The sequence below is a fragment of the Arvicola amphibius genome, chromosome 5, assembly GCF_903992535.2.
Source record: "Arvicola amphibius chromosome 5, mArvAmp1.2, whole genome shotgun sequence".
In the NCBI taxonomy this organism is placed as follows: Eukaryota; Metazoa; Chordata; class Mammalia; order Rodentia; family Cricetidae; genus Arvicola; species Arvicola amphibius.
The window spans coordinates 112,757,856-112,785,490 of NC_052051.1; the positions used below are offsets into that span (position 1 = coordinate 112,757,856).

The 27,635-nt window shown below is 50.6% G+C and overlaps 3 protein-coding genes across 3 annotated transcripts; all 3 read right to left on the minus strand.

The window, feature by feature from the left end:
• Positions 1–5,780: 5,780 nt before the first annotated feature.
• Positions 5,781–8,102, minus strand: Mzb1 (marginal zone B and B1 cell specific protein). Its single transcript, XM_038331074.1, has 4 exons — positions 7,700–8,102; positions 6,745–6,869; positions 6,310–6,420; positions 5,781–6,212 (listed from the first exon to the last, which is right to left on the minus strand). Exons 1-4 carry the CDS (start codon positions 7,871–7,873, stop codon positions 6,062–6,064), a joined length of 561 nt encoding a protein of 186 aa, XP_038187002.1. The 5' UTR covers positions 7,874–8,102; the 3' UTR covers positions 5,781–6,061.
• A 1,513-nt stretch (positions 8,103–9,615) lies between these two features.
• On the minus strand, positions 9,616–13,973 carry Prob1 (proline rich basic protein 1). Its single transcript, XM_038331075.1, has one exon. It carries the CDS (start codon positions 13,934–13,936, stop codon positions 10,883–10,885), a length of 3,054 nt encoding a protein of 1,017 aa, XP_038187003.1. The 5' UTR covers positions 13,937–13,973; the 3' UTR covers positions 9,616–10,882.
• Positions 13,974–15,596: 1,623 nt separating this feature from the next.
• On the minus strand, positions 15,597–26,232 carry Spata24 (spermatogenesis associated 24). The gene is made up of 6 exons (XM_038331076.1): positions 26,091–26,232; positions 24,915–24,980; positions 24,593–24,723; positions 24,436–24,506; positions 15,830–15,932; positions 15,597–15,726 (listed from the first exon to the last, which is right to left on the minus strand). The coding sequence occupies exons 1-6, from the start codon at positions 26,205–26,207 to the stop codon at positions 15,597–15,599; spliced, it is 618 nt and encodes a 205-aa protein (XP_038187004.1). The 5' UTR covers positions 26,208–26,232.
• Between the last annotated feature and the right edge of the window lie 1,403 nt (positions 26,233–27,635).

The window sequence follows — 27,635 nt, forward strand, 5'->3', positions numbered from 1 at the left end:
CTCCATAGACTCATATGTTTGGATGCTTAGTGACCAGGGAATGGAACTGTTTGGAAAGGATTAAGAAGTGTGGCTTGTTGGAGGACATGTGTCACTGGGGGTGAGCTTTGAGGGTTCCCAAACCATGCCCTGTCTCTCTTTCTCTCTCTCTCTCTAGTGGTTTGAATATGAATGGCTTCCCCTAAGGTCATATTTTTGAATGCTCAGTTGCCAGGCTACAAAGGTGTGGCTTTGTTGGCAGAGGTGCACCAGTGGGTGCAGCCGTGGAGTCTCTCATGGGTCCACACTAGGCCCAGAGTTTCTCTCTGCCAGCTGCCTGCAGATCAGGATGCAGAGCTCTTAGCTAGTGTCCAGTGCCATGCCTATCTGCCTCCTAACAGAAAATTATAACCCCTCCCCATCTGGGAGCCTAAAAGCACAAGCCTGCTTTCCCTGACACTCCGTGAAGGGTTAATTACCTACAAGCCTCAGGTATACTGAAGTTCCGGGCAGAAGGGTTGACCTGACTGATCACACACTTGGAAGCACACCAAAACTGCTGGCATCTACCACCTCCAGCCCGCAGGGGAGCTGGCCAGGCAGATGGACTCTGCCTTCCCCAAAGATATCCCTTTGCCCTCCTGTAAAACCCCAGGATCCCACACACTAGATGCCTGGTTGTTCTGACTAAAGAACAATTCTGCTTCTGGAGAAGACTGCCCGCTTTCATTTCCTTGCTGCTTCACCCGGTCCCTGTCTAGCCTCTACCCTTTGTAAAGGCTTGCAGACCTCCACTGGTGAACCTCCCTGCTCCTGGACCCCCACTTCACAGGTGTGGCTTCTTCTTCCTCTTCTCCACCTCCCTCCGCAGCATCTGCTGAGAGTTACAGCTCCTCTGTCTCCTTTTCTCTCCAGCTCTAATAAAGTCGTCCTGCAGTGTCCTTCTGAGGACATTTTAAAAATCTTTTTATTGAGGTAGAGTCTTACCACATAACAATAACTGGCCTGAAACTCACAGTGTAGCCCAGGCTGGCCTTAACCTCACAGAAATCCACCTACTTCTGCCTTCTGAACACTGAGACCAAAGGCCTGTGTCACCACAGCTGGTTGTGAGTCCATTTTCATTCATTCTTAATATCTGAAAGGTTTATTTTTGAGCCGGGTGTCGTGGTGGCATACACTTTTAATCTCAGCACTTGGGAGAAAGAGGCAGAGGCAAGCAGATCTCTGTGAGTTCAAGGCCAGCTTGGTCTACGTAGCAAGTTCCATAACAGCCAGGGCTACGTAGTGAGACCTTGTCTTTAAAAATAATAGCTGGCGGGAGGCAGAGGCAGGCGGATCTCTGAGTTCGAGGCCAGCCTGGTCTACAAGAGCTAGATCCAGGACAGGTTCTAGAAACTACAGGGAAACCCTGTCTCGAAAAACCAAAAAATAAAAATAATAGCTGGGCAGTGGTGGCACACACCTTTAATCCCAGCACTTAGGAAGTAGAGGCAGGCAGATGTCTGTGAGTTTGAGGCCAACCTGGTCTACAGAGTGAGTTCCAGGACAGCCAGGACTATTTCATAGAGAAACCCTATCTCTAAAACAAAACAACAACAAGAAGATTTGTTTTTATTTTATGTGTGTACATGTTTTGCCTGTATATGCACGCCTAGTGCCCAAGAAGATCAGAGGAGGGTGTTGGAGCCTCTGGAGCTGGAGTTACAGCTGGTTCTGAGCCACTATATGTGCAATGGAGATTGGACCAAGTAGTCTTAGACTCAGCCATCTCTCCAGCTCATGAATCCTTTTAAAAAATACTTTTAACAACAAAACTAAGAACCAAGCAGGAACTCCAGGTTTCCCTGGTGACATCAGCCAGTATCACCTGGGCCCTTATCACAGGCACCTGCACAGACCCACAGTTCACAGTTCACACTCCTGAGGGTCCAGCCAGCAACCTGAGCTCTGGCTTTCTGGTTTCTGCGGCTTCTCTCTAGAGAGAGGGCTAGGGAAGAAGGTGGCACTGTGTAGATCCTAGGGCAGTGAGGATGTGGGACTAGGATTTAGACATTGCAGAGAGCACACCCAGTGCTCAGCAATTAGAATGTCCACCCCAGATCAGTTAGTCACACAATCATCCCTTACAATACCATGCTATTCTAAAGGTTCCGCTACTCTCACGTAAACAGATATCTCATCTATCCGGGTTGGTCATCCGGCAGCTAATGTTCCACTAGGGAATTCCCCAGTGAGAACTTCTCAGCAGCTTGTAAGTTCAACTGGCATCCACCATGAGGTGCGTAATATGTGGCATGATGGGAGGATGGCACTGTTGAAGGTTCCAGAAGGTCGCTGAGAGCTCCGGTCAGTGGCTAGTGCTGACAGGAGAGCATGTGTGAACTCAGTGTGAACTCAGTGTGAACTCAGTGTGAACTCAGCAGCTGTGCTGGGAACTCGACAGTCTGAAGCCAGAGTTACACAGTGGCCGGTCTCAGAGCCCTTTGCCAATGGGAATCAGCACAGAGGCTTGAACCCAACTGACTTAGGAGCACCCTGGTGCGATCCTCGGTCACCTCCAAATTTCCAGTTTTTTGGTATTGTCCGGTAGGCATTAGATTTGCACCATCAGGATTCACCTCTTGAGGTTGATTCATTAACCTATGGGTGCCTCGTTGGGCTTGTTTTATTAGCTTATCAAAGTCTGCCAGGCCTTGAGGTTACCTCCTCTTGCAGGCACTACATTATTCCAAGTCAGACAAAATGGTTTTCAAGATACACAAAATGGTTTCACTATGCTCCTAACAGACATATTCCATGGTAGGCAGAAAGATAGGGAGGGGCCCATCACTTGGTAATAAAGGCGACAGACTTCCAAAATGACTGACTTCTTTCTTACCCTTTGACCTGACACAAAAGCCTTCCAGCTTAAAACAAAGGCCTTATGGGCTTTTCCTCCTGCTGATGGACTGGCTTGACAAGTCAGAGGCTGCATACAGACCATGTTGTGGGGCCCAGGACAGTTTGGTCACACTGTCTCTACAACAGGCTTAATAAAAACCTGAGATTCAGTTTGCTGGCAGGCAGGGAAAAGCCATAAACTGACACCGCCCAGGGAGGGACAGCATCTGAAGGGACATTGCAGCCATTAAATAAGATCACTAGATGTCCCTGAGCTCAGCACACGCCTTATCACCCTTTTGCCAAGATACCCCTAGACAGATGTCAATCAGTCGGGGTCCTGAACCCTGGAAATCCCCTCACCGCTATGTGGGATGGACAGAAGGTGCAATGAAGGCTCCTTGCTTTTGCATACAAGTGCGGGCTCCGTGGTGGGTTTAGGGGGCTCCACAATCTGGGCATAACAATGTTAAACAACAGTCATGGGCAACAGCCATCCTTTCCTTCTCTTCAAACTGACCAACCCTAAGGGAGGAAAACTCTTCAGGGACTTAAAAGTCTCAGTCTCAAGAAGACTGGATTTTTCAGCCTCCCAAGGCCCCTTCACTCTTAGAGGGTACTGTTCTCATGTGCTTGCTGCATATGTGTTTCCCTAACCCCAATACATGCCTTTCTACAACGGCCGAGTCTATCTGCTTCTGCTTGTAGTGGTCCAGATTTCTCTGCTGCTCCCTGTTGCCTTCATTCAAGATTTTTTTTCCCCTGCCTTTTAATTCTCTAACTGGAAAACAAAAACAAAAAACCAAACAAACAAACAAACAAACAAAAAAAAAAAAAACAGACCTGATCAAGACTCCTAGACCCTGTCAGTGGGATGTGGAAGGTAGTGATACGTTTGTATAAAGATATTTCTTGACTTTCAGTAGACTGAACTTTGAGCAATCCTCACAGCAAAGTTAATAACACCCCTTGAGATATTTAAGACTATATAGTTAACCTGTTATCCTGCTGTGTCCTCGCTCAGCCTGCTTGAGTTTAACCTGCCTTTAGGGGAGTGCTGTAACCAACCTTACTTGCCTTGGATTTCCCATGCCATCAGCTTTTACAATCCAAACCAATGCATACCTTTAATCTTAAGTTATGTGCCCTTCAATGCCCTGACCGAAAATAATGTATATGTGCATGCATTTGTAGTGACAGTTATTTACTGAAAACAGCCAGCAGATTAGAAGAAACCTCAAAACCAATAGCCACAAAACACCTTGCAAACAATCCACAATCGTGGCTGTAGGCTGAGAGCATCTATTTGCAGCTTGTGTTTACTAAGCCAGGTCACGTGGAAGCAGTCAAGTGACTTTCCCTTGTATAACTGTTAAAGATTTCTGTAAAGAATCCTCATTCCTGGCCCAGTTTAGTGATTCACACCTTTAATCTCAGCACTTGAGAAGCAGAGGTCAATGGATCTTGGTGAGTTATAGGACAGCCAGGGCTGCACAGAGAGACCTTGTCTCAAAAACGACAATAAATACAGTGAAGCCCTTGTGTTAGGTGACAGGCACAGTTCAAACATAAACACACACAACAGACAGATTTCTGGCAGGACAGAAACCAGACTATGCACAGTTGGAAGGTACAGGGAGAGAAATGGAGAATTCAAACTTGGCTCAATCTTGGTCAGATTAATCCAAGAGGAAGCTGCTGTGTTTTCATTCCTTAATGAAATGGAAACTCGGTGGGGCACTAGGGATCCAGAGCAGTACCCAGTGTAAAGATAAATAAAAAGAAAGGTGAAGTGGATACCTTTCCACAGGCCCTGCCAAGGTATGCCACTAAGCAAACACACTGTGCAACAGAGTTAGTGCCGTAGGTTTACTGGGGAGGGGGGAGTGAAAGGCTGTGTCGGGGCGGGGACGTGAGAGAGGCAGCAGGAACGGGGAAGAGGGGCAAGAGACAAGGTAGGAAAAAACAGGCGAGAGAGGAACAAGAGGGGTAAGAGGAAAGAAGAGACAAAGAGACAAGAGAGCAAGCGAGCTGTGCTGGGGGGCACTTTTAGGGGGTGCACATGTCGCATAGCTGATGGGCAGAAAGCACCTGGCAACAGGTGATGACGTAACTGCTTCGGCGGCAGAGGCAGGCTGCTGCTGCGGCGGAAACCAGCACCCAGGGCCTGAACGTTCAAGCTTGTTTGAGACACCCCAACTCCTCCAGTAGCCAACATTGCTCCTACCTTCAAAGTCTGAAGCCCCTCCCAGCCCAGACATTACTGGGTCTGTTGCTTGTCAGGTCCCGAAGAAACTCAGACACAGCCTCATGGCTCCTGGCAGCACTGCCCACCCTGCCCCCCTCCCTAAACCTCTCCAGCCCAGTGGCTGGGTTTCCCTTCCCCCAGCTTCTCATTCCCATATAAATCTGCCATTTTGACTCTGCGTTCTCTTGGTCTTCCGCTCTTGGCTCCTGGTCCCCTTTCTTGCGCCTCTCCCAGTGTCTCTGGCTCCCCCGCCCTCATGTCCTCTCTTGGCCCATTTCAGTCTGGACTCTTCCAGATGCCTCTGGTTGTTTTCTCCCTCACGTCTCCAATAAAATCCTTCTCAACCATACCTTGATGTGGTCCTTTCCTCATTTTCTCTTGCTACTTAGATTGAGCCTCCATTGTCTAAACAGGTACAGAGAGTAAGAAGTCCATGCCTAGGTGGCCACAAGGTGGCTGCATCTTCCCTCTTAGGGATCCAAAGGCCTGGACTGCTTGGCCCTGGGCTGGATCCGTGCGACTGGATCCTTTCCTAGCTTGCTCACATTTCCAGCCGCGCCTATTGTCTTCTAGATGAGTAGAGTGCTATGTAGGTGGCCCGCGATGGGAAGGCCTTCAACAGAGACTCCCATGTCTGTCCCACATCCTCATCCCCGAGCCCCTTTATGGAGACTTCAAAGTCACTGAGCTTTATTTGAAAGTAGAAACCCCCATTGCCCCAAGAAGGGGTGGAGGAAGAAGACGGACAACAAGACCTGCCCCCTCCCCACCGCCGCTGCTGAAGGAATAGGGCCAAAGGCTCAGGAAGAGTCATGGCAGTGCTTCCAAGGCTGAGGCAGGAGGACGAGTTCAAGGCCAGCCTGTGCTACACGATGAGACCCTGTCTCCAAGCAACCATTAATTTAAAAAATATATATATAGAGAGAAGATCCGCAGGTGTACCAACTTGTACTAAAGCTCTTCTCTTGGGTTCTCCAGTAAGCAGGAACCCTGAGGGCCACCACATAGCAATGCCTCCAGGGCCTCATGGCCTTGGCGGTAGGCTTCGTAGATCTGATCTTCTCCAAACTCTCCCAGGTACTGGAAACACGTCATGGAGAGCCTAAGAGAGCAATAGGTACCTTGAACCCTAACCTACCCACAGGGATGTTGGGGGGCAAACCAGGACTCCAGGGACCCCTTCCCCACCCTGTAATTACCTATTGGGCCAGGGACCCCCAGTAATCATTACGCTGATGCTTGGCTCTGTCCCCTTGCTAAGTCCTGGGCCCATGAGACGTTTCATCCGGTTCACTTCTTGGACTCCATAGCTGGCGGCAGTGGGAAGCAAGGGGTACAGGATCAATGGGGGCCTGGCCAAGGAGGGACTTGCTTCTATCCTAAGTACACTGAGCTTTTGCTGGGTTCAGATTGGGTTAAATTCAAGGCCCAAGATCTCACAGTGACCTTTCTGTGGCCATCTGCTCCCCTACTTGCTCCCAAGAGCAGTTCTTCCCAGATTTCAGCCCAGCCATCCTCCTCCCTCAGGCCAGGGCCTTTGTGGACCCGGCATGTGGTGTCAACGGGAGTACGGAGGTCTGCACCAGCCAGCCCTTTCCCTTAAGAAAGTGGCAGGGCCTGGATTGGCAACTCACGACTGCCAGTTCTGAGAGCAGGTCCGGTCCAGGACATCTGTGTATACCGACTCACTCAGCTCCTGCAATCCACTGAAGTCTGGACCGCGAGATTTAGCTTCTGCTTTTGCCAGATGTTGCCCCATCTGGAATGAGGAGGTGCTGAGAGCTAGGACTTTGGGACAGCTGTCAATTGTGGGAAGGAGGAATGGACAGACACCCAAGTCTCCGGGGAGATTGAGGTGGCCAAGGCGCTCGCTGTTGAGCCGGAAGCACCTGTGAGGCAAGCTGCAGCGCCCCTCCCACTCCCCTCCCCCCACCCTTTCCACCACACCACCCCCGCCCCCCTCACCCCAGCCCAGGCCCCAAAGCTGGGCTGGGCCACTTCAGGCAGGACCTACTTTCCTGGGGGCAGGGGAGGAAATGCTGTGTGAAAGACCAGGCCACTCTTTCAGGGCATGCTTGCCCAGTAGCCTGTGCTATTTTTAAACCACAAGAGCAAAGAAAGCCAATTATAATGATAATAATAATATACAAATAAAATAACCAGAGCCCAGTCTTTAATAACACATGTATTCATCCGCCCTGCATACATACAGAAACATGGTCACATAGGCATGCTTGAGGAGGCAACAAATATGGTGGGTTCACATAGATACACATGTACCCAACATGCATGAAGTAAAGGCACCTCCGGGGCCTGGGGAGGGTGTTAGACGAAAAAGAGTACAAAGAAGGAATCTAAGAGGATGAATGTTTCCCTGGGGTGACAATATGCAGGCACCTTAGATTGGCCGCTCTTAGGTAACCGGGGAAGGGTGTAAACTGAGGCACAGCAATTCAAGTGTAGGAGGCTGGTAATATCATGGAGAGATGGCTGCTTGGGGCTGAGGGCTGGGAATTAAAGGCCAGTGATGGAGTTTACGGTAGATGGAGTGGTCTGAGCCAGGACTTTTGGGGGACGGGTGGAACTTACTTGGTAGGCCACAGCACGGCAGGCATCACAGCGCAGGTGAACAGGCATATAAGACGCGTACTTCTCCTCGTCATCCAACACTGGAGCGGTGGCTGAAAGTGGAGGCCTGTCCCCAAGGCTTCCCAGGGTGGCCTTGCACCCAAACAGTAGCAGCAATGGCAGGGCCAGCCTCATGGCCTCTGAAGTTACTTCATGGAGCGTACACTGCGGTTGGGGTGCAGCTGTGCATTCGAGTTATTTGCGGTTCAGGCCAATAGGGAACCGACACCTCACTGTCCTCTTCCCTTCCCCCAGGGCCCAGGAGGTGACACGTACACAGTTTCCACAGGGGGACCCTGGCTCCCGCTGACTGAGCTCCATCTCACAGATAGGGGATGAAGATGCAAAGAGCGGTTCTAGGCTGACCCAGGAGCGGGGGGGGGGGGGGGGGGGGGAAGGGGTGATGGGGGGTGGGCGATGGATCTCACACACTGTGACCTGATCGAGTGGCAGGTACTGTGCTGAACATCCTGTGGGGGTGAGGCCGGTTACAGTCATCTTTATTCTACTGTGAGGATGTGAAAGCTCAGAGAGAAGAGACAAATCCTCCTACCAGAGGAGCCATGATGAGAGTAGTCCCCAGTGCCTCTAGGTCACTCAGCGACCAGGAGGAATGTGGCCATGGTTGTGGTTGCCAGCCTAGAGTTCTCCTTGTGGTGAGGTTGGCAACCACAGTATGTGAGAGCATACATGATCTCTCTCTGACCATAGAGTCCCCTTTACCCAGGTCAGAGCCGGGCATGGAAGGGCTTTGTGGGGGTTAAGAGGGAGCAAGCTAGCTGGGTATGGTGGTGCACACCCTTAGTCCCAGGACTCAGGAGGCAGAAGCAGGTGGATCTCTGTGAGTTCAAGGCCAGCCTGGTCTACAGAGTGAGTTCCAGGACAGCCAGGGCTGTTATACAGATAAACCTTGTCTGTCGGGGGGTGGGGGGAAAAGCGACAAGCTGACCAAAGTTGAGTGGTTAAGAACAAATGTGTCTGTTGCTGAGGACCTGGACTCAGCATCCTATTGCTCACATAGTGGTTCACAACCATCTGTAACTCCAGTTCCAGGGGGTTCAATACCCTCTGGTCTTCATGGGCATGCATGTGGTATACATACATACATGCAGGTAAACACTCATAAAATAAAAATACAGAATTTTAAGTGTTATTTACATGGCTATGTTGGGACAGCCCTGGGTGTCCTGGAACTTGCTCTGTAAACCAGGCTGGTCTTAAACTCAAAGAAATCCACCTGCTTCTGCCTCCCAAGTGCTGGAATTTAAGGTGGGCACCACCACTCCAAGGAAAAGTGTTTTTAAGGATGGCAGCAGGAAATAAGGACCATATATTGATTGTTACCACAGTCACCACGGCTTTCCATGACCAGCCATTTATTGCACACCAGGACAAGACGATGCACTCTGGGGGTGGCCTGGTCCCTCTATGCCATGGGGATCAGAATCTTTGGTAGAGATGTTTAGGCTATTCTGATTTAGTGTTCTAGCCAGTTTCCAGTCCAGGGCAAGGCTGGTAGGGGGTCTGGGGGATCTTAGTTGCATAGGCCTGGAACCAGAAAGCTATCAATTGCCAGCCCTGACCCTGCTTCTAGTGGGAAACTGTCCCTCTCCAAACACCCCTCCAGCAAAGTCCAGTCACTTCAGGCTCAAATCTACAGAGATCACCTCCCACCTCACAGAGACATACTCAGTCTCTCAGTTTACCCCAGGCTCGGGGCAGGTGGAACACAGGTCTGGGGCTTCCCTGGGCTGTGAGCAGCCTGAAGGGCCAGTCCCTGTGTGGGCACTGTTGCCTCTGCATGAACATCCTTCTTGCCAGTTCTTTTTTTTTTTTTTCTTTTTCTTTTTCTTTTTTTTTTTTTATGGTCTTTTCTCTGTGTGTAGCCCTGACTGTTCTGAAACTCACTTTGTAGACTAGGCTGGCCTGGAGGTCACAGAGATTTCTCTGCCTGCCTCTGCCTCCCAAGTTCTGGGCTAAAGGCATGCACCACCACACCTGGGATTCTCTTGCTAGCTCTGCCCTCCCTTCTAGGCACCAAGAACATGCCCCTATGCTAAACCCCAGCCTTCCCCCTCTTGTCATCTTGGAGATTCAACTCACTTGCCTCCTGCCTGGGTGCAGATGGCTCACAGAAGACACAGACACTGGGGCCTGATGAGTTAGGAGTTAGACTCCAAGCTGTGTACTGTTAGCAGTCATCCCTCCGTTGCCTTTCCGTTTTTGGTTAGACAACCACAACTCCCAAAACTAATTTATTTTTCTAGATTCTTGTCCTCCCTGTCCTGTCAATCTTCAGGAATAGCTGGCCAAGAGAAGTATTTACTGATCACTTGACATTCTTTAATTCACTACTTGTACCTAGTCACCCCTAGCAACCAACAGAAAACCCAAAGAACAACCTCACTCCCCTTCCTCCTCGGTTCCTCGTTTCCTAGCGCCTACTGCGGGCCTTTCTGCCAATGAGTTGCTTGTCCCTTTGGCTGTCTTTACAGGGACCACAGCGATCCTGGGACTTCCAGTTCCAAGCCGACCCTCCACGTCTCCTTATACAACATCCATGTTCCACCTCACATACTATCCCCACAGCTGCCATTCTCAGCCCCGAGCGGGCCCCGGGGCCACAATGCGTTCTCCCAAAACCTTCCAAGGCAAGGCTCAAACCCAGATTTGATGGCTGTCACCCATCCCCTCCATCTCTGCAGCACCCACTGTCCTGCCCACTCGACTGAGGCCCAGTGTTAGGTAGAGACCAGCAGTTCACCATCACCACAGGCAGCCCTGGCCCTGCTACTACTCCCACACCCACCATTCTGGGAAACCCCAACATTTCTTAGTGACATACTTGCTTGCCTGTATACACATATACACATATACACCACACCCTGGGAAGGTTTGGGAAAGGGATACACATTTTTGTTGTGGGGGAGGGGAGAGACAGGACATAGGCTGCCAGGCATTTGCTAATGATGATCCAGCGCTGTCAGCCCAGGTAGCAGATACATTCTCTTAAGGTCACTTCTGGTCTGGGGGCTGGCTGGAACTAGCCAAAGAGTTGATGGGAGGAAAAATTAAGTGACTAGGAACCAGAACTCCCAAAGCCTTCTAGGGAACACAACTCCAAGGGGACCGCGACCTGAGGCTTCATAAAGGAAACACGGAGCCCTTGCTGGACTGGATGGGACCGGAAGTGGAGGGCGGGGCACAGAAGAGCATCGGTGGAGCAGGACTGGGGGTCCCGCTCAAGGGCATGTAGTACATCCCCTCCAGGGGCCCGGCCTCAGGGGTCCAGGGTAGCTGGAGACTGCCAAGAGCCGGGAGATTGGGGGACGGCGGCGTCAGTGACGAGCCAGGGACAGGCCCATAGGCGGGCGGGTAGAGGCCCGGCCCTAGGGCCAGTGGGGCATAGGCTTGTCGTGGCGGCCGGGAAAGAGAGGGAGAGGGCGGCAGCAGCACTTCCACGTACTGCCCGCTCTCGGGGTCGAAGAGTAGCCGTAGCCTCGGCTGCCGCGGAGCCTCCACAAAGTAATAGCGACCGCTCTCCGGGTCTACGAGGACCTTTCCTGGTGGCGCGGCTCCTGGAAGCCTCCGCGACCCCTGGGTACATGCAGGAGGTAGTCGATCCGTGGGAGGCGCAGAGGCAGCTCGCGGGAGGGGTGCAGCGGTCCTGGTCGCTGTAGCCTGAGGCTCCCGCGGGAGGGGCGCCTGGACCGCCGTTGCAGGAGCCACAAGTGGTGTCTCCAATTCGGGTGCTGTCCCAAGGCTCGAGTTGGGACATGTCTGCGGGGAGCCGGGGCGAGGAGGTTGGGTCCCTGCTGATCCTAAAGGGGACCACTCGGTTGAGGTGTGAGCGCCTCCTAAGGGACTGGTTCGACCCTCGTGGTCTGGGACCAGGCGCTGGGCCTCAGTATCCAGGTTTTCTACCCCAGGACCGCAACCTTGGACACCTGGGGTTTTCTCCTGCGGGCGGTTTAAGACTAGGGCGCCAGGCAAGCGGATCTCACTGCGCGCGAAAGGCTTCGCGGTGTTGTTCTCTGCCCTCCGCCTCGGGACCTGGTTGGAGTGGGAGACATCCTTAGGGGTCGCATGGAGAGAAGGCTCTGGAGACACGTAGGGATGAGGTACTACCGGCAGAAAGTCCTTGAGAAAAATGGAAGTGTAATGAGCCGGGGCCGGCGACTCCAGCGCCGGGAGCTCCTGCGCTTTTGATGCATCGCCCTCCCCGCAGGTGTCAGTAGAAGGCGCGGGAAGCCCGGAACTTGGGGTTCCCGCAGGAAAGCTTGGCGCGTAAGTGGTCTTAACCATCTTGCGCACGTCTCGCGGCCGCGGAATAGTCACGCGCGGCCGTCCAGAAGCTGCTTCTCCCGGGGCCAAGGCTTCTGGGCACACATCGTCGTCTAGGATGCTTGTGAGATGACTTCCGGGAGGTTCCGGTGTATCGACAACTGGAGACGGCTGCCTGCCTTTGAAGGTATTATCCGCATTTTCCAGGGGGAGCCGCAGACACTGCGCCTCTGTGAGTTCTGGAGTCAGTGGGGCTGATGGCGGCTCCAACTCCTGAGTTAGGCCATTCATAGCTTCCTGACGCAATGCCGTCGATGAGCCCTGCACAATAGGACCCCTTGTCTCTCGGGGCGATGGGCTACTCGTTTCAACAGGATGATCAGGTGACTCCCGTGGGAACAGGGCTGGCAAGGACCGGTCCCTACTCAGCCCTATAGCATCTACACCTATCGAATGTGGAACCTTCCACAGAGAAGGAGTTTCGGGACCTCGGTTCCCAACTCTAGCGACATCCTGAGTCCATTGCGAAAGAGGTGGAGGGGAAGGGCTCCTTCTGCTGATGACTTCCTCTACGGCCTCATTCCGACTTTCCCACTCAGAAGATGCTTCAGGGAAGGACGGACTGCTCATTCTCCAGACAGTTCTATGAGGTCGTGAGACGTTCTGGGGGGACAGGCACCGAGGACCCCGCACGGCCCCGTTTGGAGCCTGCTGCGGAGGAGATGGGCTCCTTGGTCTCACAACCCTACTAGGAACCACTCGGGAGCTTCTAGAATGGAAGGGAGGACTTCGTGTTCTCGGTACGATTCGATCGGGATTCTCACGAGGGAACTGAGTCTTGGATTCCTGTTCGTGAGCCTGTTGAATTTTCTCCTCTGACTGCAGAAAGATGCTGGAACTAACAGGACCCAGCGGCTCGGTCCCAGGCGCCGGCTTGTCCCGCCGAATTGCTCGCTCTCGGAGGCTGGGCCAAGGCCGCAGGGCTTTGGTGTGGACAGAACTATCGTGTGCGCGGGGTGGCCGAGACTTGACCTCTTCCGGGACCACACGGGTGCTGCGTGCCGTTTCCCGAGGATTCGTCGTGGGTTCTGGTCTCCCCGTGGATCTAAAAGTGACATTGCTGGGGGCCGGGACCTCAGTGCCCAGTTTTCGGGCCAACGCCGTCTGCACGATGCCCGCGGCGGCCTGCAAACGGCTCAGAGACTCGTCCAGGGAGCCGGTGCGCAGGAGCAGTCGGGGACGCGGCGCGCGGCTGTCCTGCGAGGGACTCCGAGGCCGCGGACGCAGCTCGATCTGACGCTTCGGCACCGTGCGTGGCCTAACCGGCGCGGGGCGCTCCTCCAGGGCCACCTCCACACACTCGTACTGGCCTGAGACGGCCGGACTTGGCCCGCGGGGCGGCAGCTCCAGGTAGGTGGCCCAGCGAGAGCCCCCGTCGGGGGCCTGCGGCTGCGGCGACACTGACACAGGAGACGGTGACCCGGGCAGCAATGGACTGCTGAAGACAGGCGCCATGAACTGTTGTTCCTCCCGATCCTCCGCGTCGGAGCGGCTGAACAGAGCCCCCGCGCCGAAGATGACTTCCATCTCCCCCGACGGCAGCATGCGCAGCTGGGGCCGGGGCGGCAGCGGGCCGGAGCCCGGGCCTCGCGGGAAACCCGAGCCGGAGCTGTGCTGCTGGCGGCTATTCTGGGCGCTGACGGACAGCACAGGCTGCGCGCCCGCCCCCCGCCCAGGGGCCACCCAGAGCCAAGTCCCCCGGCCTTCTGTGTCCGGCCCAACGTCCGGGGGCTCCGGAGAACCCGGAGCTGTGTGGTAGGAGCCGGACGAACCGGACGAATCCTGACGCCGGGCAGGGTCAGGCAGCTGCCTTGAGAGCCCTGGAAGGGCTGGCGGGGCGAGCGCAGTCAGCATGGTGGGCAGGACACTTAGCACTACCTCCCGGGCAATGCCTCCGCTGGTGGCGCCTGCACTGTCTCCGCCCCGCCGGGATGCCATGGGGTCAAAGCGTCTTAAAGCGCCAGTGTCCACGCTGAAGCTAGCGGAGTTGTCAGCAGAGACCCAAGTCCTGGGCCCTACCCGGTGCAAACCCCCTTGCCCGAACTTTCTCCAGCACAGGTGGAACACAGGGCTGGGGCTCCAGACGTTGACTGACAGGCAGGTGAGAGGAAGACAGGCCTAGTTTTGAAAAAGAGCAAACAGCTATGCCCAACTCCACCTAACACAGGTGGGAAAACTTTGGCCTTGCAAGGGACTTCTGAGATGGTCAGGGTGTGAGCTTGAAGTTCCATATCCTCAGCCCCCAACTCCTTAACATGGCAAGGAAACTCCTCCATGGCTTCCTTAGCTACAATCCATATGCTTCCTTGACTTCTCATGTCCATACACCACCTTGGATAGGGTAAGGAGAATCAGGCAGGGGCTGGCTAGCTAAGTTGCTTAGCACCCAGAACAAAGCTGGGAGACTGTAGGGTTCTCTCTAAGGTCCCAGGCGCACAGTACCTTATTCCGGTGCCCCACAGCATTCCTTCCTTCCTAGTAGGGAAGCAGCCACCAGCTGTCATTGTCCTATGACAATAGCACACCACTTGCCCTTAACTTCTGGCTTGAAGGTCCTGCCATGACTCAGGCCCCAGCTGACCCTGAGGCCGGAGTGCTGGCTCTGCTTTATGCCCACCCTGGCCAGGTTTAACCAATCCTGTGGATCCTGAGTTCCCCAAGATCACTTAGGGGCATACTCAGTGAAGACTTCTGAGAGGATTTAACCTTTCACCCCATCAAGGCCTGTCTGAGTAATTTGAGCAGGCTGGGGCCCTTTCCCTGTTTCCCTGATTTAAGATTGTGTAGCCTCCTCCTCCCCGTGCAAGGTTTTGTTCTTTAGTGTAAGAAGGTGCAGGAGTGGTTTGGGGAGCAAGTACATACACATGTTGTTTGTTTTGGGGGGGTGTTGTTTTTCGAGACAGGGTTTCTCCATGTAGCCTTGGCTCTTCTGGAACTTGCTCTGTATACCAGGCTGGCCTCAAACTCAGAACTCATATAGAGATCTGCCTGCCTCTGCCTCCCAAATGCTGGAAAGTGCTGGCATTAAAGGTGTGCGCCACCACAGCCCGGCTCATACACATTTTTTTTTTATTACCTGGGTGCTTCTGGTTTCTCAGATTTACTGTGGTTCTGGAATCCAGTCTTAAAGTCTGTAGTCAGGGCTACACCAACACACATGCACATGCACACACACACACACACACTCCATTCTTCCCTAACCCTACAGCCAACCTCAGAGAACCACATTTACTGAAGTTCAGGCAGGGTGTGACTGTGCTAACTCGGGCTGTGTATGGAGAAGACTAACCATCAAAAGCAAGCAGCAGTTCCCACTCCGTTACCATGGGTGCTATCCTATCCCAAAGGAGTACAGCAGCATGGGCTGGAGACTGGAACAGTGTTTCCTCCTAAACTCAGAAGAGGCAGTCCTGTGGTGGGGGTCACCAGGATGGAGGGGAAGAGCTGGTCTCCCCAGAATAGAGAAGGTAGAAGTTGGGCATTGCATTTAGAAACCAGCAAGGCAACCAGCATTTTATTTTTCCCTGGGACACTGGCGGCTCCGGGCCCGACGTGTTCCCGGGGCTTTCTTATGCTTCTGGTCCAGCACCTGGGCCATGTAGCTCTCCTGCTGCTTCTGGATCTGGAAGTCGGACATGTGATTCCTGCAACGGAGCCAGCTGGTCGTAGGCTGGACAGCCTTGGGTAGGGGCCAAGTCAGGCTCCCCACTTCCATCAGCAACCCCCAAGCCTGGCCCGGCCCCTCACCTGAAAATCTGTTTCTGCTGGCTGATAACTTGCCGCAACTCTTTAATCTCATTCTCTTTGCCATTAAGTATATCTTCTTGCTTTATAATGTGAGACTCAATTTCTGTGGGGGAGAGAGGCAGGGAGGAGGGGTGGTTCCCATCTCTCAGGCTGCTCCTGAGCGGAGGTCTTCCCTTGTGGGGCTTTTCAGAGGTTTGCTCTTGCCACTCGGGTTATCCTTGAACAGCTGCCAGTACCTCAGTATGAATGAATTTGGTTTTCTGTATTGGAGACTGAACCCAGGCTCTTACACATGACAGGTAAGTACTCTACTACTGAGCTATATCCCCAACCCTTTATTTTTATTTTTTTTAATTTTTAATTTTTATTTTTTTAATTTTTAATTTTTTTTTAGTCGTGTCCTAGAATTCACTCTGTAGACTAGGCTGGCCTTGAACTCATAGAGAACGGCCTGCCTCTGCCTCCAGAGTGGGGGGTTAAAGGCGTGCTACCCTCTTTCTACTATTTTTCTCTTCATTATGTAACTCTGGCTGTTCTAGAACTTGCTATGCATACCAGGCTAGCCTCAAATGCAAGACATTCACCTGCCTCAGCCTAGTATGCACGACCACACCCATCTACTTTCTACTTGGTTTTTAAGCACAGTCTCATTAGGTTGACCAGGCTAGCCTTAAACTCACTCTGTAACCCTGGTAGGCCTTAAATTTTTAGTCCTTCTACTCAGCCTGTGATTACAGGTGTACATCACAAGGCCCTGACGTATCAGCAAATTTATGGGGTCTTGGGAGTGGGGACAGTAAGTCAGCGACGTCACCATTCAAAATTACAAACCTCGCCCAGGTGAGGATGGGCAAAAATTCCTTGGAAAGAAGAAGGCCAAAGCCCTGGCTCTTAGCTGCTGCTCTTGGGCCTTTACACATCCTTGGTTAGACCCTTGATCTAGAAATTACACCCCTCCCCTTCCGAGTCCCCGTCCCTGCTCCCATTCTCCTTGCCGATGTCTAACACACCTCATATGTCACTCGTCCTTCTACAACTATGACACACGGTCCACAAGGACAGGACTATTGCCTCCTTTACTGTCGTCCCTAAGAGTCTCACAGATCTGTGCACTGTGGAATGGATGGACTTTGGGACTGGAAACCGAGTTGGCCACGTCCACCAACTGGACCTATAAAGGGCAGGCTGGGTGCCCAGCCCTGTGCTATAGAGGGCCACCGGGTGGGCAATGATGTCTGTGACCCCATCAGACATATGTTCATCTTCCCCAGAAGAAGAGTTAGGACTCAGGAACCAGAGGCTGGACAGGTGGCTCCGTGCTCAAGAGCACAGACTTTTCCAGAGGAGCAATTGGTTCCTAGCACCCACATGGTGGTTCCTAAATATGTGAATTAACTGTCTCTCAGAGAGAGAGAGAGAGAGAGAGAGAGAGAGAGAAAGACAGACAGACAGACAGACAAGTGCCTAGGGAATCTAGCACCCTCTTCTCACCTCCACAGTAACTAGGCACACACATGGTACATACACATACATATATGTAGACAAAACACTCATACACATAAATTTTAAAAAATCATCAAATATAAAACTCAGAAATTACACTGAGGGTGCTGGCACGTGCCAGTGGTGGGAGTATTGGGAGCCCAAGCTCTCCTACCAAGTCTGAGGCCAGCCTGGGCTACCTGTCTCAACAGAAAAAAACAAACCATAAATAAGTGTGCTGGGTGGTGGTGCACACCTTTAGTCCCAGCACTCAGGAGGCAGAAGCAGGCAGATCTCTGTGAATTCGAGAGCAGCCTGGTCAACAGAGTGAGTTCCAGAAAAATAAATAAATAAAAATAAAGACTCAGGCGTTGAAGACTGGCGGTGTGACTGATTCCTAGAGCACTTGCCTAGCATGTATGAGACTCCCACTCCAGAGAGAGAGAGAGAGAGAGAGAGAGAGAGAGAGAACAGACAGAAGAGAAAACGAGCAGAGCTCAGGATGAGGCCACACATTTCAGAGAGGCGCATACTGATGAGGCAGTGTTAGCATGCTGGCTTAGCTGCTTTTTAGGCCTGTTTCCTCATATGTCCCTCTTCCAAGGCAGCATGGAGAGGACGTGGGGACAGTCATGGAAAAGCCTCTCTCCTAAACAGGTACACATTCGATACATAGATTTCTGTGTCTTGGGTAAAAAATTCCAGGTGGCTATCAGGATCTAAAAGCATTCATTTATATAACCGCCCTTCATGGAGTGCTGGAAATTTTTGATCACGCGGTGGGGGAGGGGCATATCCACTGACAAAAAGACTGCATGGACTGGGAACACGTTCACTGGTAGGAGCAGCTTATGCTCAGCATGCTAAGCCCTGGGTTCAGCTGCCAGAACCATTAGAGAGAAAAAGAAAGGAAGAGCAATATTGGGAGGTGAAGGATTCAAAGTCATTCAATAGCAAGCTTGGGGCCAGCTTGGGATGTCCGAGACGTGCAGGGACTGGAGAGTGGACTTGGTGGTTAAGAGTACTGGCTGCTCTTCCAGAGGACCTGGATTCCATTCCCAGACCCATGAGAGTTAACAATCTTCTGTAGCTCTAGCTAGGCCCAGGGAATATGATGCTCTCCTCTGCCTTTCGAGGGCACCAGGCACATGCAGAGTGCACATGTAGAAGATACATCCATACATACAAAATATTAAGATGAATAAACCTAAAAAAACAAAGTCATTAAAATTTGAAAAATATTTTTAAAAATTGGAGGCTGAGAAGGGCTTGGTCTGTAAAACACTTGCATTGCAAGCATGAGAATCTGAGTTTCTCTGTAGCTTTGGAGTCTGTCCTGGGACTATCTCTGATAGACCTGGCTGGCCTTGAACTCACAGAGATCCCCCTGCCTCTGTCTCCCAAGTGCTGAGATTAAAGGTGTACACCAGTGCTGCCCGGCAAGAGAGCCTTTCTTTTCTTTTTCTTTATTTTTTTATGGTCTATTTCACTTTATTTTATATGCATTGGTGTGAAGGTGTCAGATCACCTGCAAACTGGATCTTCAGACAGTTGTGAGCTGCCATGTGGGTGCTGGGAATTGAACCCGGGTCCTCCGGAAGAGCAGTCAGTGCTCTTAACCACTGAGCCATCTCTCCAGCCCCAAGAGAGCCTTTCTTAAAAGAAGTGGGTGCCAGTCCTTGATGGAGGAGGGTCATCTGTCTATGTGTTACTTTTATTGGTTAATAAAGAAACTGCCTTGGCCCTTTAATAGGGCAGAAAATTAGGTAGGCAGAGTAGACAGAACAGAATTGTGGGAGAAAGAAAGCAGAGTCAGGCAGATGCCTCAGGCAGTCACCATGCTTCTCCTCTCCAGGACAGACGTAGGTTAAAATCTCTCCTGGTAAACTACCACCTCGTGGTGCTACACACATTAATAGAAATGGGTTAAGCAAGATGTGAGAATTAGCCAATAAGAGGCTGAAACTAATGGGCCAGGCAGTGTTTAAGTGAATACAGTTTCCGTGTAATTATTTTGGGTAAAGCTAGCAGGGTGGCAGGAAGCCCACAGCTCCTTCTACAGAGTGGTGCCCAACATGGTAACAAATTCCAAGTATAACCCGAGAGAGCTTAATTTTAAACACACACACACAAAACCCAGAGTTTAACACAACATTTTGCTGTTTGCTAGGACGTGCTGTAGAGAGATTTCGTGATTCAGCAAAAGCAACAACAACAACAAAAAAAAGCTGCGCCAGCCATTTTGAAACGTGGCTTCCTGAGCCCTGCCGCAGGTGCAAACTCCTGCTATGGAGCATTTCTGGGCCCGGATATTTGTGTGCCCACTCAGGGTCGGGAACAAGGTAGCTGAGACCATGCCTGTGGCTCAGCTCTTCCTACCTGGGTAGACGGTGGGATCAGGTCTACTAAAAAGTGGCGATTTTGAAATACCAGTTTCTTGGCTGTGCCGCCATCGCTATCTGGCTCCTGCAGGAGACAGAGCTTTTGAATGGAGCATTTGGAGTAAAGTGCTACAATTTGTTTGATGGCGACTAGACTCGCTGTGTGCCTAAGAGGGGGTCATTGCGTGCTGCGGCTCAGAGGCACAAGCAGCACCGCCATGCTATTGATGCAATGTGCAAGGCTCAGAGTCACGAGTGGCTCCGCCATGTTGGACTGGGCGGGGCAAGCAGGCAGTACCTGTTTTGATCAAGGAATGTCACAGCTTAGATTCTTAAGTGCTTAGTGATTTAAAACTACAAAACAAAAATGCTCCTGGATAGTAAAAGAATTACAGATTCACAAAACTGCGCCCATGTTCCCAAATATTGTTTATAAATGTTCTTTTACATTTAAAGGGGGAGATGATATAGATATAAATAATTTGGATTGATACAAATCTTGGTTTACTGATACTATTTTAAGGTCAATCTTGTTATATGTATTTCTGATATTGATTAAGGTATTGTGATTGTGTAGTTCATTTAAAAATGTAATGTATAATTAGGAAATATAGGTTGTTAATGGATAATCATCAATAATAGTCAAGCTTGTAGTCATGTTAGATTTTTTAGATATGTAGAGATATATTTCAGTTAGATAAGCATTCTTCATATCTTTCAAAGACTACAGAATATGGTATTTTAATGTTTTAATAACTTAGGGCTTTTCAGGACAATGAGACACGTCTGCTTCTGGCAGCACCAGTTACTTCAAGAGAAGATGGGCATCGAAGAGGCTCTTTATGGAGTTTGATAGCCATTTGGGCAAGAAACTGCTCTTGCCTGGACTGATGCATGAACTGGACACAAAGAACCCACAGAGAGAGGACTGCTGAACTTGCCTAAAGATGAGATGGTCTTTCAGGGTTCCTGACTCAAGAAAGAGTCTGCGAACTTTGGGTGACTGTCCAGGCAGCGAGATGTCTCTGTCATTTCTAGAATTTTGGAAGTTGTTTACTTAGGTAATATTGTATCTTTCTGGAGCCTTTGATGGAGTTGAAAAATGGTTAGTTATAGTTTTCCTTTGTTACAGTAAAAAATAAAATAGATCTAAATATTGTAATTGTAATTCTTGCTTGATAACTGTTTTGTTATATGTAATTTTACTATGTTAAAGTTAAAGCCTTTCTTGTTTAAACAGAAAAAGGGGAAATGATGGAGGAGGGTTATCTGTCTATGTGTTACTTTTATTGGTTAATAAAGAAACTGCCTTGGTCCTTTAAGAGGACAGAAAATTAGGTAGACGGGGTAGACAGGACAGAATTGTGGGAGAAAGAAAGCAGAGTCAGGCAGACGCCTCAAGCAGTCACCATGCCTCTCCTCTCTGAGACAGACGCAGGTTAAGATCTCTCCTAGTAGGCTACCACCTCATGGTGCTACACACATTAATAGAAATGGGTTAAGCAAGATGTGAGAATTAGCCAATAAGAGGCTGAAACTAAAGGGTCAGGCAGTGTTTAAGTGAATACAGTTTCCGTGTAATTATTTTGGTTAAAGCTAGCAGGGTGGCAGGAAGCGGCCCTCTCCCGTTCCTTCTACAAGTCCTCAGGATGAAATTGAAGGTTGTCTTCCATCTTCCATATGCATGTGCACACATGCACACACACCCATACACATGTGCACATACAATGTAAGTGGAATGGGGGCTGAGGAGGTGGTTTAGTTGGTAATGTGCTTGCTGCACATCAAATGTGAGCACACAATCTGGATACCCAGCACTCACATGGGGGGGGTGCAACTGTGTGTCCCTGTAATCCCGGAGCTGAGGGAGTCACGACAGTGGGTCTCTGGGGCTTTCTGGATGGCTAGACTGCAGTCTAGCCCAAAGTGCGAGTTTCAGGTTCAGTGTGAGTCCTTGTCACAGCCACTGCCTTGTCACTGGCAGTGGGCCAGTGAGATGGCACAGCTGGTTAAAGTTCTTCCTGAACACACAGAGGACCTGATTTCAACCTCCAGGGCCCACACAGTGGATGGAAAATGCGAAGACCAAATCTTCCCTCACCTCCAAACATATATGGTGCGATGTACATGTACACACACACACACACAAGAACTGTAACACAAAACCATCGCTTTAAAAAAATGTCAGGGGGTTGAAGAATTAGCTCAGTGGGGGGGCTGGAGAGATGGCTCAGAGGTTAAGATCATTGCCTGCTCTTCCAAAGGTCCTGAGTTCAATTCCCAGCAACCATATGGTGGCTCACAACCATCTGTAAAGGGGTCTGGTGCCCTCTTCTGGCCTGCAGGCATACACACAGACAGAATATTGTTTACATAATAAAATGAATAAATATTTTTTTAAAAAAAGAATTAGCTCAGTGGTAAAAGCACTTGTTCCTCTTGCAGAGGACCCTGTTTCAAGTCCCATCACCCATACGGTAGCTCACACACTAATTCCAGCCTCAGGGAATTGGATGCTTTCTTCTGTATCTGTGGGGACCAGTCACACATGCAGTACAGATACATGTGTACACACACACACACACACACACACACACACACACACGAAGGCAAAACATTCATGCACATAAAATAATGGGGAGAGTGACTGAGGAAGCTGCCTGATTTTGGCCTCTGGTCCTTGCATGCACATGAACATACAAATAGGCATGTACAAGCCGGGCTGTGGTGGCGCACACCTTTAATCCCAGCACTCGGGAGGCAGGGGCAGGTGGATCTTTGTGAGTTCGAGGCCAGCCTGGTCTACAAGAGCTAGTTCCAGGACAGGCCCCAAAGCTACAGAGAAACCCTGTCTCGAAAAACCAAAAAAAAAAAAAAAAAGGCATGTACACATACAAGGAAGGAAGGAGAAAAAGGGGAAACTACAGCATGAGCTCCAGCCATGCAGAAATGTTGGTGCCTTTATCAGTTCAGATAAAATGTGGTCCCAGAGGAACAGAGTAGAAATGAGGAAAGAGACAGAGATGAAGGCGAGAGACTTAGGAAGGATCTCACTGCATGGCAGGACAGGGCCATGGAGTCTGGTTCCCAAGGTCTTCTGGATAATATGAAATTAACTGCATCTAAAATTCTTTTGGGAAAGAACTAGAAATCTGTGTGACTAGCTGGGCAGTGGTAGCACCTGTTAATTCCAGTATTCGGAGGCAGAGGCAGAAGTATCTCTGCAAGTTCAATGCCAGCCTGGTCTACATACCAAGTTCCAGGACAGCCAGGGCTACACAGAGAGAACCTGTCTCAAAAAAATTAAAGAAAGAGAAAAGAAGGAAGAAAAAAAGCTATATAAATATAAAAACAAAACTGAATCGCAAAGGGTCAGGTAGGAGTATTGATTAAAGTGATGGTCACAGCACCATACTGGCTAGGTGAGGGCTTGTAGCCCACTGGAGAGGTGCAGGACATTTTATGGAGAGGCAGCCAAACCCTAACCCCACAACACACAGTGAGCTCTAGGGCCTGGGCTAATTCTGGTAGAAAGAAATGCCTAAGGAAAGACATCTCTGGCTATACCAGTTCTCTGGGTTCTCTGGATAGGGGAGATGTTTGGCCTGCATGTATGTCTGTGTGAAGGTGTCAGATCTTGGAGTTACAGACAGTTGTTAGCTGCTATGTGAGTGCTGGGAATTGAACTCGGGTCCTCTGGAAGAGCAGTCAGTGTTCTTAACCGCTAGGCCATCTCTCCAACCCTCAGGTAGGAGAGATGATAAGGGAGTTGGGGGTGGGGGTGGGGGAGACAGTGGCTATCTGTTAGGCTTCAGGAGGGACCTTAACCCTCTTGGGCTCAGGCTGTCTCTGGCCTATTGAAGATCTGCTACAGAGAGTGAACAGATTCCATGCATGGAATTCATAGACACTTCTTAGGCTAAGTAACAAGTCTAGCAGTCTCTGGAACTGAAAGGTGCTGCCCCTCAGCTCAGAGCATGCCACGGACCAGTAAGTGGCCAAAGACGTGTACATAGCAGATGGCAGAGCTGAAATCCAGCTGAAATCCAGTGGCTCAGCATATTTTACTCCGTCAATAAAAATTCTTTCAAATTGCCTAAATTAGTTGCCTACACTAACAATTCATATTTTTCCCATTAAAGTTGGCTTGAAAATTCTTTTCTGCTCTTGAGACAAGGTCTTACACCGTCCAGGATGGCCTCAAACTCCCATCTTCCTGCCTCCACCCACTGAGTGCTGGGTTTAGAACCATGTGCCACAACACTTGGCTCCTAGAGTCTTTTCTAAAAGATCTGGGGCCTCCTAGCCCTGTTATCATGGGAGGGGAATGAATTCATGAGTCCCTTGGTCCTGAGTGGAAGACCAGCTCCCCAGGAGGACTGAGCTTGTTCTACGACTCCTCTCGAAGCAAGATTATCAGTCAGGTACACTATCTCTAACACTTATCAAAAATGGGAAAACAAAACAGAAGGTGGACTAAGAAGGTTGTATGTTTCAAGAAAAATGGGAGCAGGCCCGTTTCTTTATGGCTGTGAAGAATATCGCACACCGATTTCATCCATCATTTCCGTGACCTGCCTGGTCCCTGAAGGTATTTTCGATGGTGTGACCCGCCTGGACTTGCCTGTATCCTCAGCCGGGGGCAGAAGTTGGGGTAGAACCCTGATTTTGGCACAGGCCCTGGGCTGTTGGGAAAGAGCCCGTGTATGTTAACTTGAGGGGCAGCACGGGTTTCCCGCCTACCATTACACTTGGTGATGAGTTGGTCCTTCTTGCTAGACTCCTGCAGGACTTTGTGCTTGACACTGGAGAGCCTGCGCAGGGGAAGTTACAATGAAAAGGTGGGCAGGCAGAGGCAGATGAACCCCAGCCTCCACACCTCTTCCTGGGGCCCACTCACGCTTTTTCAAAGGCCAGCTTCTCTTTCTCCAGTTGTTTGGACAGTACCTCCACCTCTCCGAGGGCAAACTGCAACTTCTCCTCTTCCTTGGCCAGGAGGGCCTTGGTTTTGGCATGAGCAGTTTTCTCTTCCTGCAGGGGAGGTGATTACCTTTTTATCCCAAGACACCTTGGGTCTTGTAGGGTCCCCTATCCAACCCCCTTTCTCAAAGGTGCTGAAGCCTGGGTGCAGGAAGACTCAGCCTCACTACAAGGACCCTGCCCAGACACGGGGATCTTGGGAAACGGGAGGAAATCAGGAATCTGCAGACGCCATTACTCACCACCAGTTTTTTCTCTATTTCCTGGAACTCTTCTTTACTGACAAAATTTTCGTCCTGGAGAACCATCTGCAACAGAGCCTGACTCAGGAAGGGGCTGGGACTAAGGTGGGAGGGGTCGCTCTCTAAGGACCAGGACAAGGATGGATAAGGGGATGATATCTAGGACTTCAGGCCTTGGGACAGGAGATTTTAGTTCCAGAGATTTACTGAGGCCCAGTCCTAAGTGCTCCCTGCAAGGAGCGAGCCGCCTCATGAAGACGGCTCATGCTGTATGTCCTGTGGTACACGGAACAGCCCTGGACCCAGCTTTACTAAGGGCCAGGATTTCTCTCAGAGACAGTGGCATTAATCCTGATGTCTGACTGCTAAATATGAGAAGAGAGAAAATGTTCCAGATGGTGGGGACACACATGCCAAAGTGAGCTGCCAAGAGAAAGATTTGGGGACCCTCAGGGAATTGGAGGGAATTCGGTGCCCATAGAAGCATACATTTTTTTGGAAATAGGCTAAGTTTACCTCTCACAATCCCCCTCGAATCTAACTGCACAGAAGGGAAGAAACTGTCTAAAAATCATTAGAGTGAAAAATAGATGTGAAGCCAGTTTTATTTTTTGAGCTAGAGAAATATCTCAACATTGTTACGAAAATAGGAAAAAACAAAAACTGTTGGCTCCTGCTAGCCAGCACCGAGGCAACCTGTGACGCCAACGCTTGGCACCCACTAGCTGAGGCTGGAACCAAATGCACACCGAAAGGTCTGGAGACCCTTAAACCACCACCGGGAAAGGCCAAATTCGTATTAGGACTGCATTTGAGACTGGGGAGGAGTATGACTTAAATGTTCTGGTTTCTGAGGGCAGAAAGCCTTGGGAGTCAGTGAGGTCATTTCCACTAAAAGTAAAGACGCTGAGGTTCAATGAGCATCTTCCTGTCCTTTCAGCAACCAGGCAGAGTGGGGAACACTGCCTGATTTGGGTTAACTTCAGGCAGGCATTACCCCCCCCAATCCCCAGTCCCATTCTTCTTGGTTCTGCCCTAGCAGCCAGGTGAGCCCCGCCTCCGAGATGACGCCCTCCGCACTGTATTCTAGCCACGCCCCCTAATCCAAAGATGGCCTGGCCTCGCCCCGCGGGGGAGGCGTCCAGTAGCGCCTTTCCCCGAGCTCTGGCTGCATACCACATTCCTCAGCTGGTGGATCAGCTCCTCCTGAGATTCAATCACGTCCCGCAATTGATCGAAGGCGAGACACACAGATCCGGAGCCCCCCTGCGACCACCCAAGGGGCGTCGCCATCTTTCGCCCCCGCCAGCTCGTTGGAAATGGCCTCCCGCAGCGCGCCTTACCCGTCGCCAGCCAATGAGAATGCAACGCCACAGAGCGCCCTGGCAACCGGGGGCGGGGACTTCCTCTGTTAACGAGGCCGAGGACCTGCTTTCAGAAAGCTTCTCGAGGCCGGGGCGTGTCGCCCAGTGGGTAGAGCGCTGGCCAGGGAAGAGCCAGGCTGGATTCATTCCCCTAACAATGCAGCAACAAATGACTGGGCTTGGTAGTTTAAAATGGAAACCTCAGCATTCAGAAAGCTGGAAGATTGGGAGTTCAAGCCCTCAAATAACAAAATAACAAAGCCCACAAAAATACAAAAGCTCAATTGAAAGAGTGCGTGCCTCTTATTAGCATGTATGGAAAGCCTGTAATCCCAGCACTTCGGAGGTAGAGGCAGGAGATAAGAAATTCAGAGTCATTTTTTCATACATAGCAAGTTCAAGGCTAGTTTGAACAAGGTTGCTTTGTCTCCAAAACCAAACCAAGTCAAAAAATTAAAATTAAAACTTTATAAAAACAATCGGGGGCTGGACAGATGGCTCATCACTGGCTGTTCTTCCAGAGGTCCTGAGTTCAATTCCCAGCAACCATCCTGGTGGTTGGTGGCTCACAACCATTCTTAATGAGATCTGGTGCCCTCTTCTGGCCTATAGGCAGACACGCAGGCAGAACATTGTATACATAATAAATAAATAAATCTTAAAACAAACAAGCTGGGCCTGGTGGCAGATGCCTTTAATCCTCACCCTCTGTAAATTCCAGGACAGCCAGAGCTACATAATGAGACTTTGTCTCAAAAACAAACAAACAAACAAACAAAAAAACAAAAACAAAACCAAGGGGGTGGGAAGTTGGCAAGAGAAGCAGTCAAAAGAAACCCCATGTGGGCATATTCTATAGTCTATACTATCCTGTAGGGAGCCACTAGCCTTGCCTGGTTCTCAAAATGTGACCCATGTGCCTAAGAATTTCAGAAAAAATATTTTGCTTTATGTGTATAAGTGTTTTGCCTGATGTATATCTGTGCCTAGTGCCTGTGGGGACTCAGACACGGGGCCTTAGATTCCCTGGAACTGAAGTCATGGATGGTTGTGAGTCACTTTGTGGGTGCTAGGAACTGAACCTGGGCATTCTGAAAGGGCAGGTGTTCCTAATTGCTGGGCCATCTCTCCAGTCATGTGCCTAAGTATTTAATTTTTTAAATGTTTTGTGTGTGTGCCTATGTGTGCAGGTGCCCATAGAAGCCAGAGGAATTGGATTCTCTGAAGCTGGAGTCACGGATGGTTGTGAACCATCTGATATGGGTGCTGGGAAGTGAACTCTGGTCCTCTGAGAGAGCAATGCATGCTCGTAACCACTGAGCTGTCTCTCCAGCCTCCTGCCTAAGAATTTTTAAAG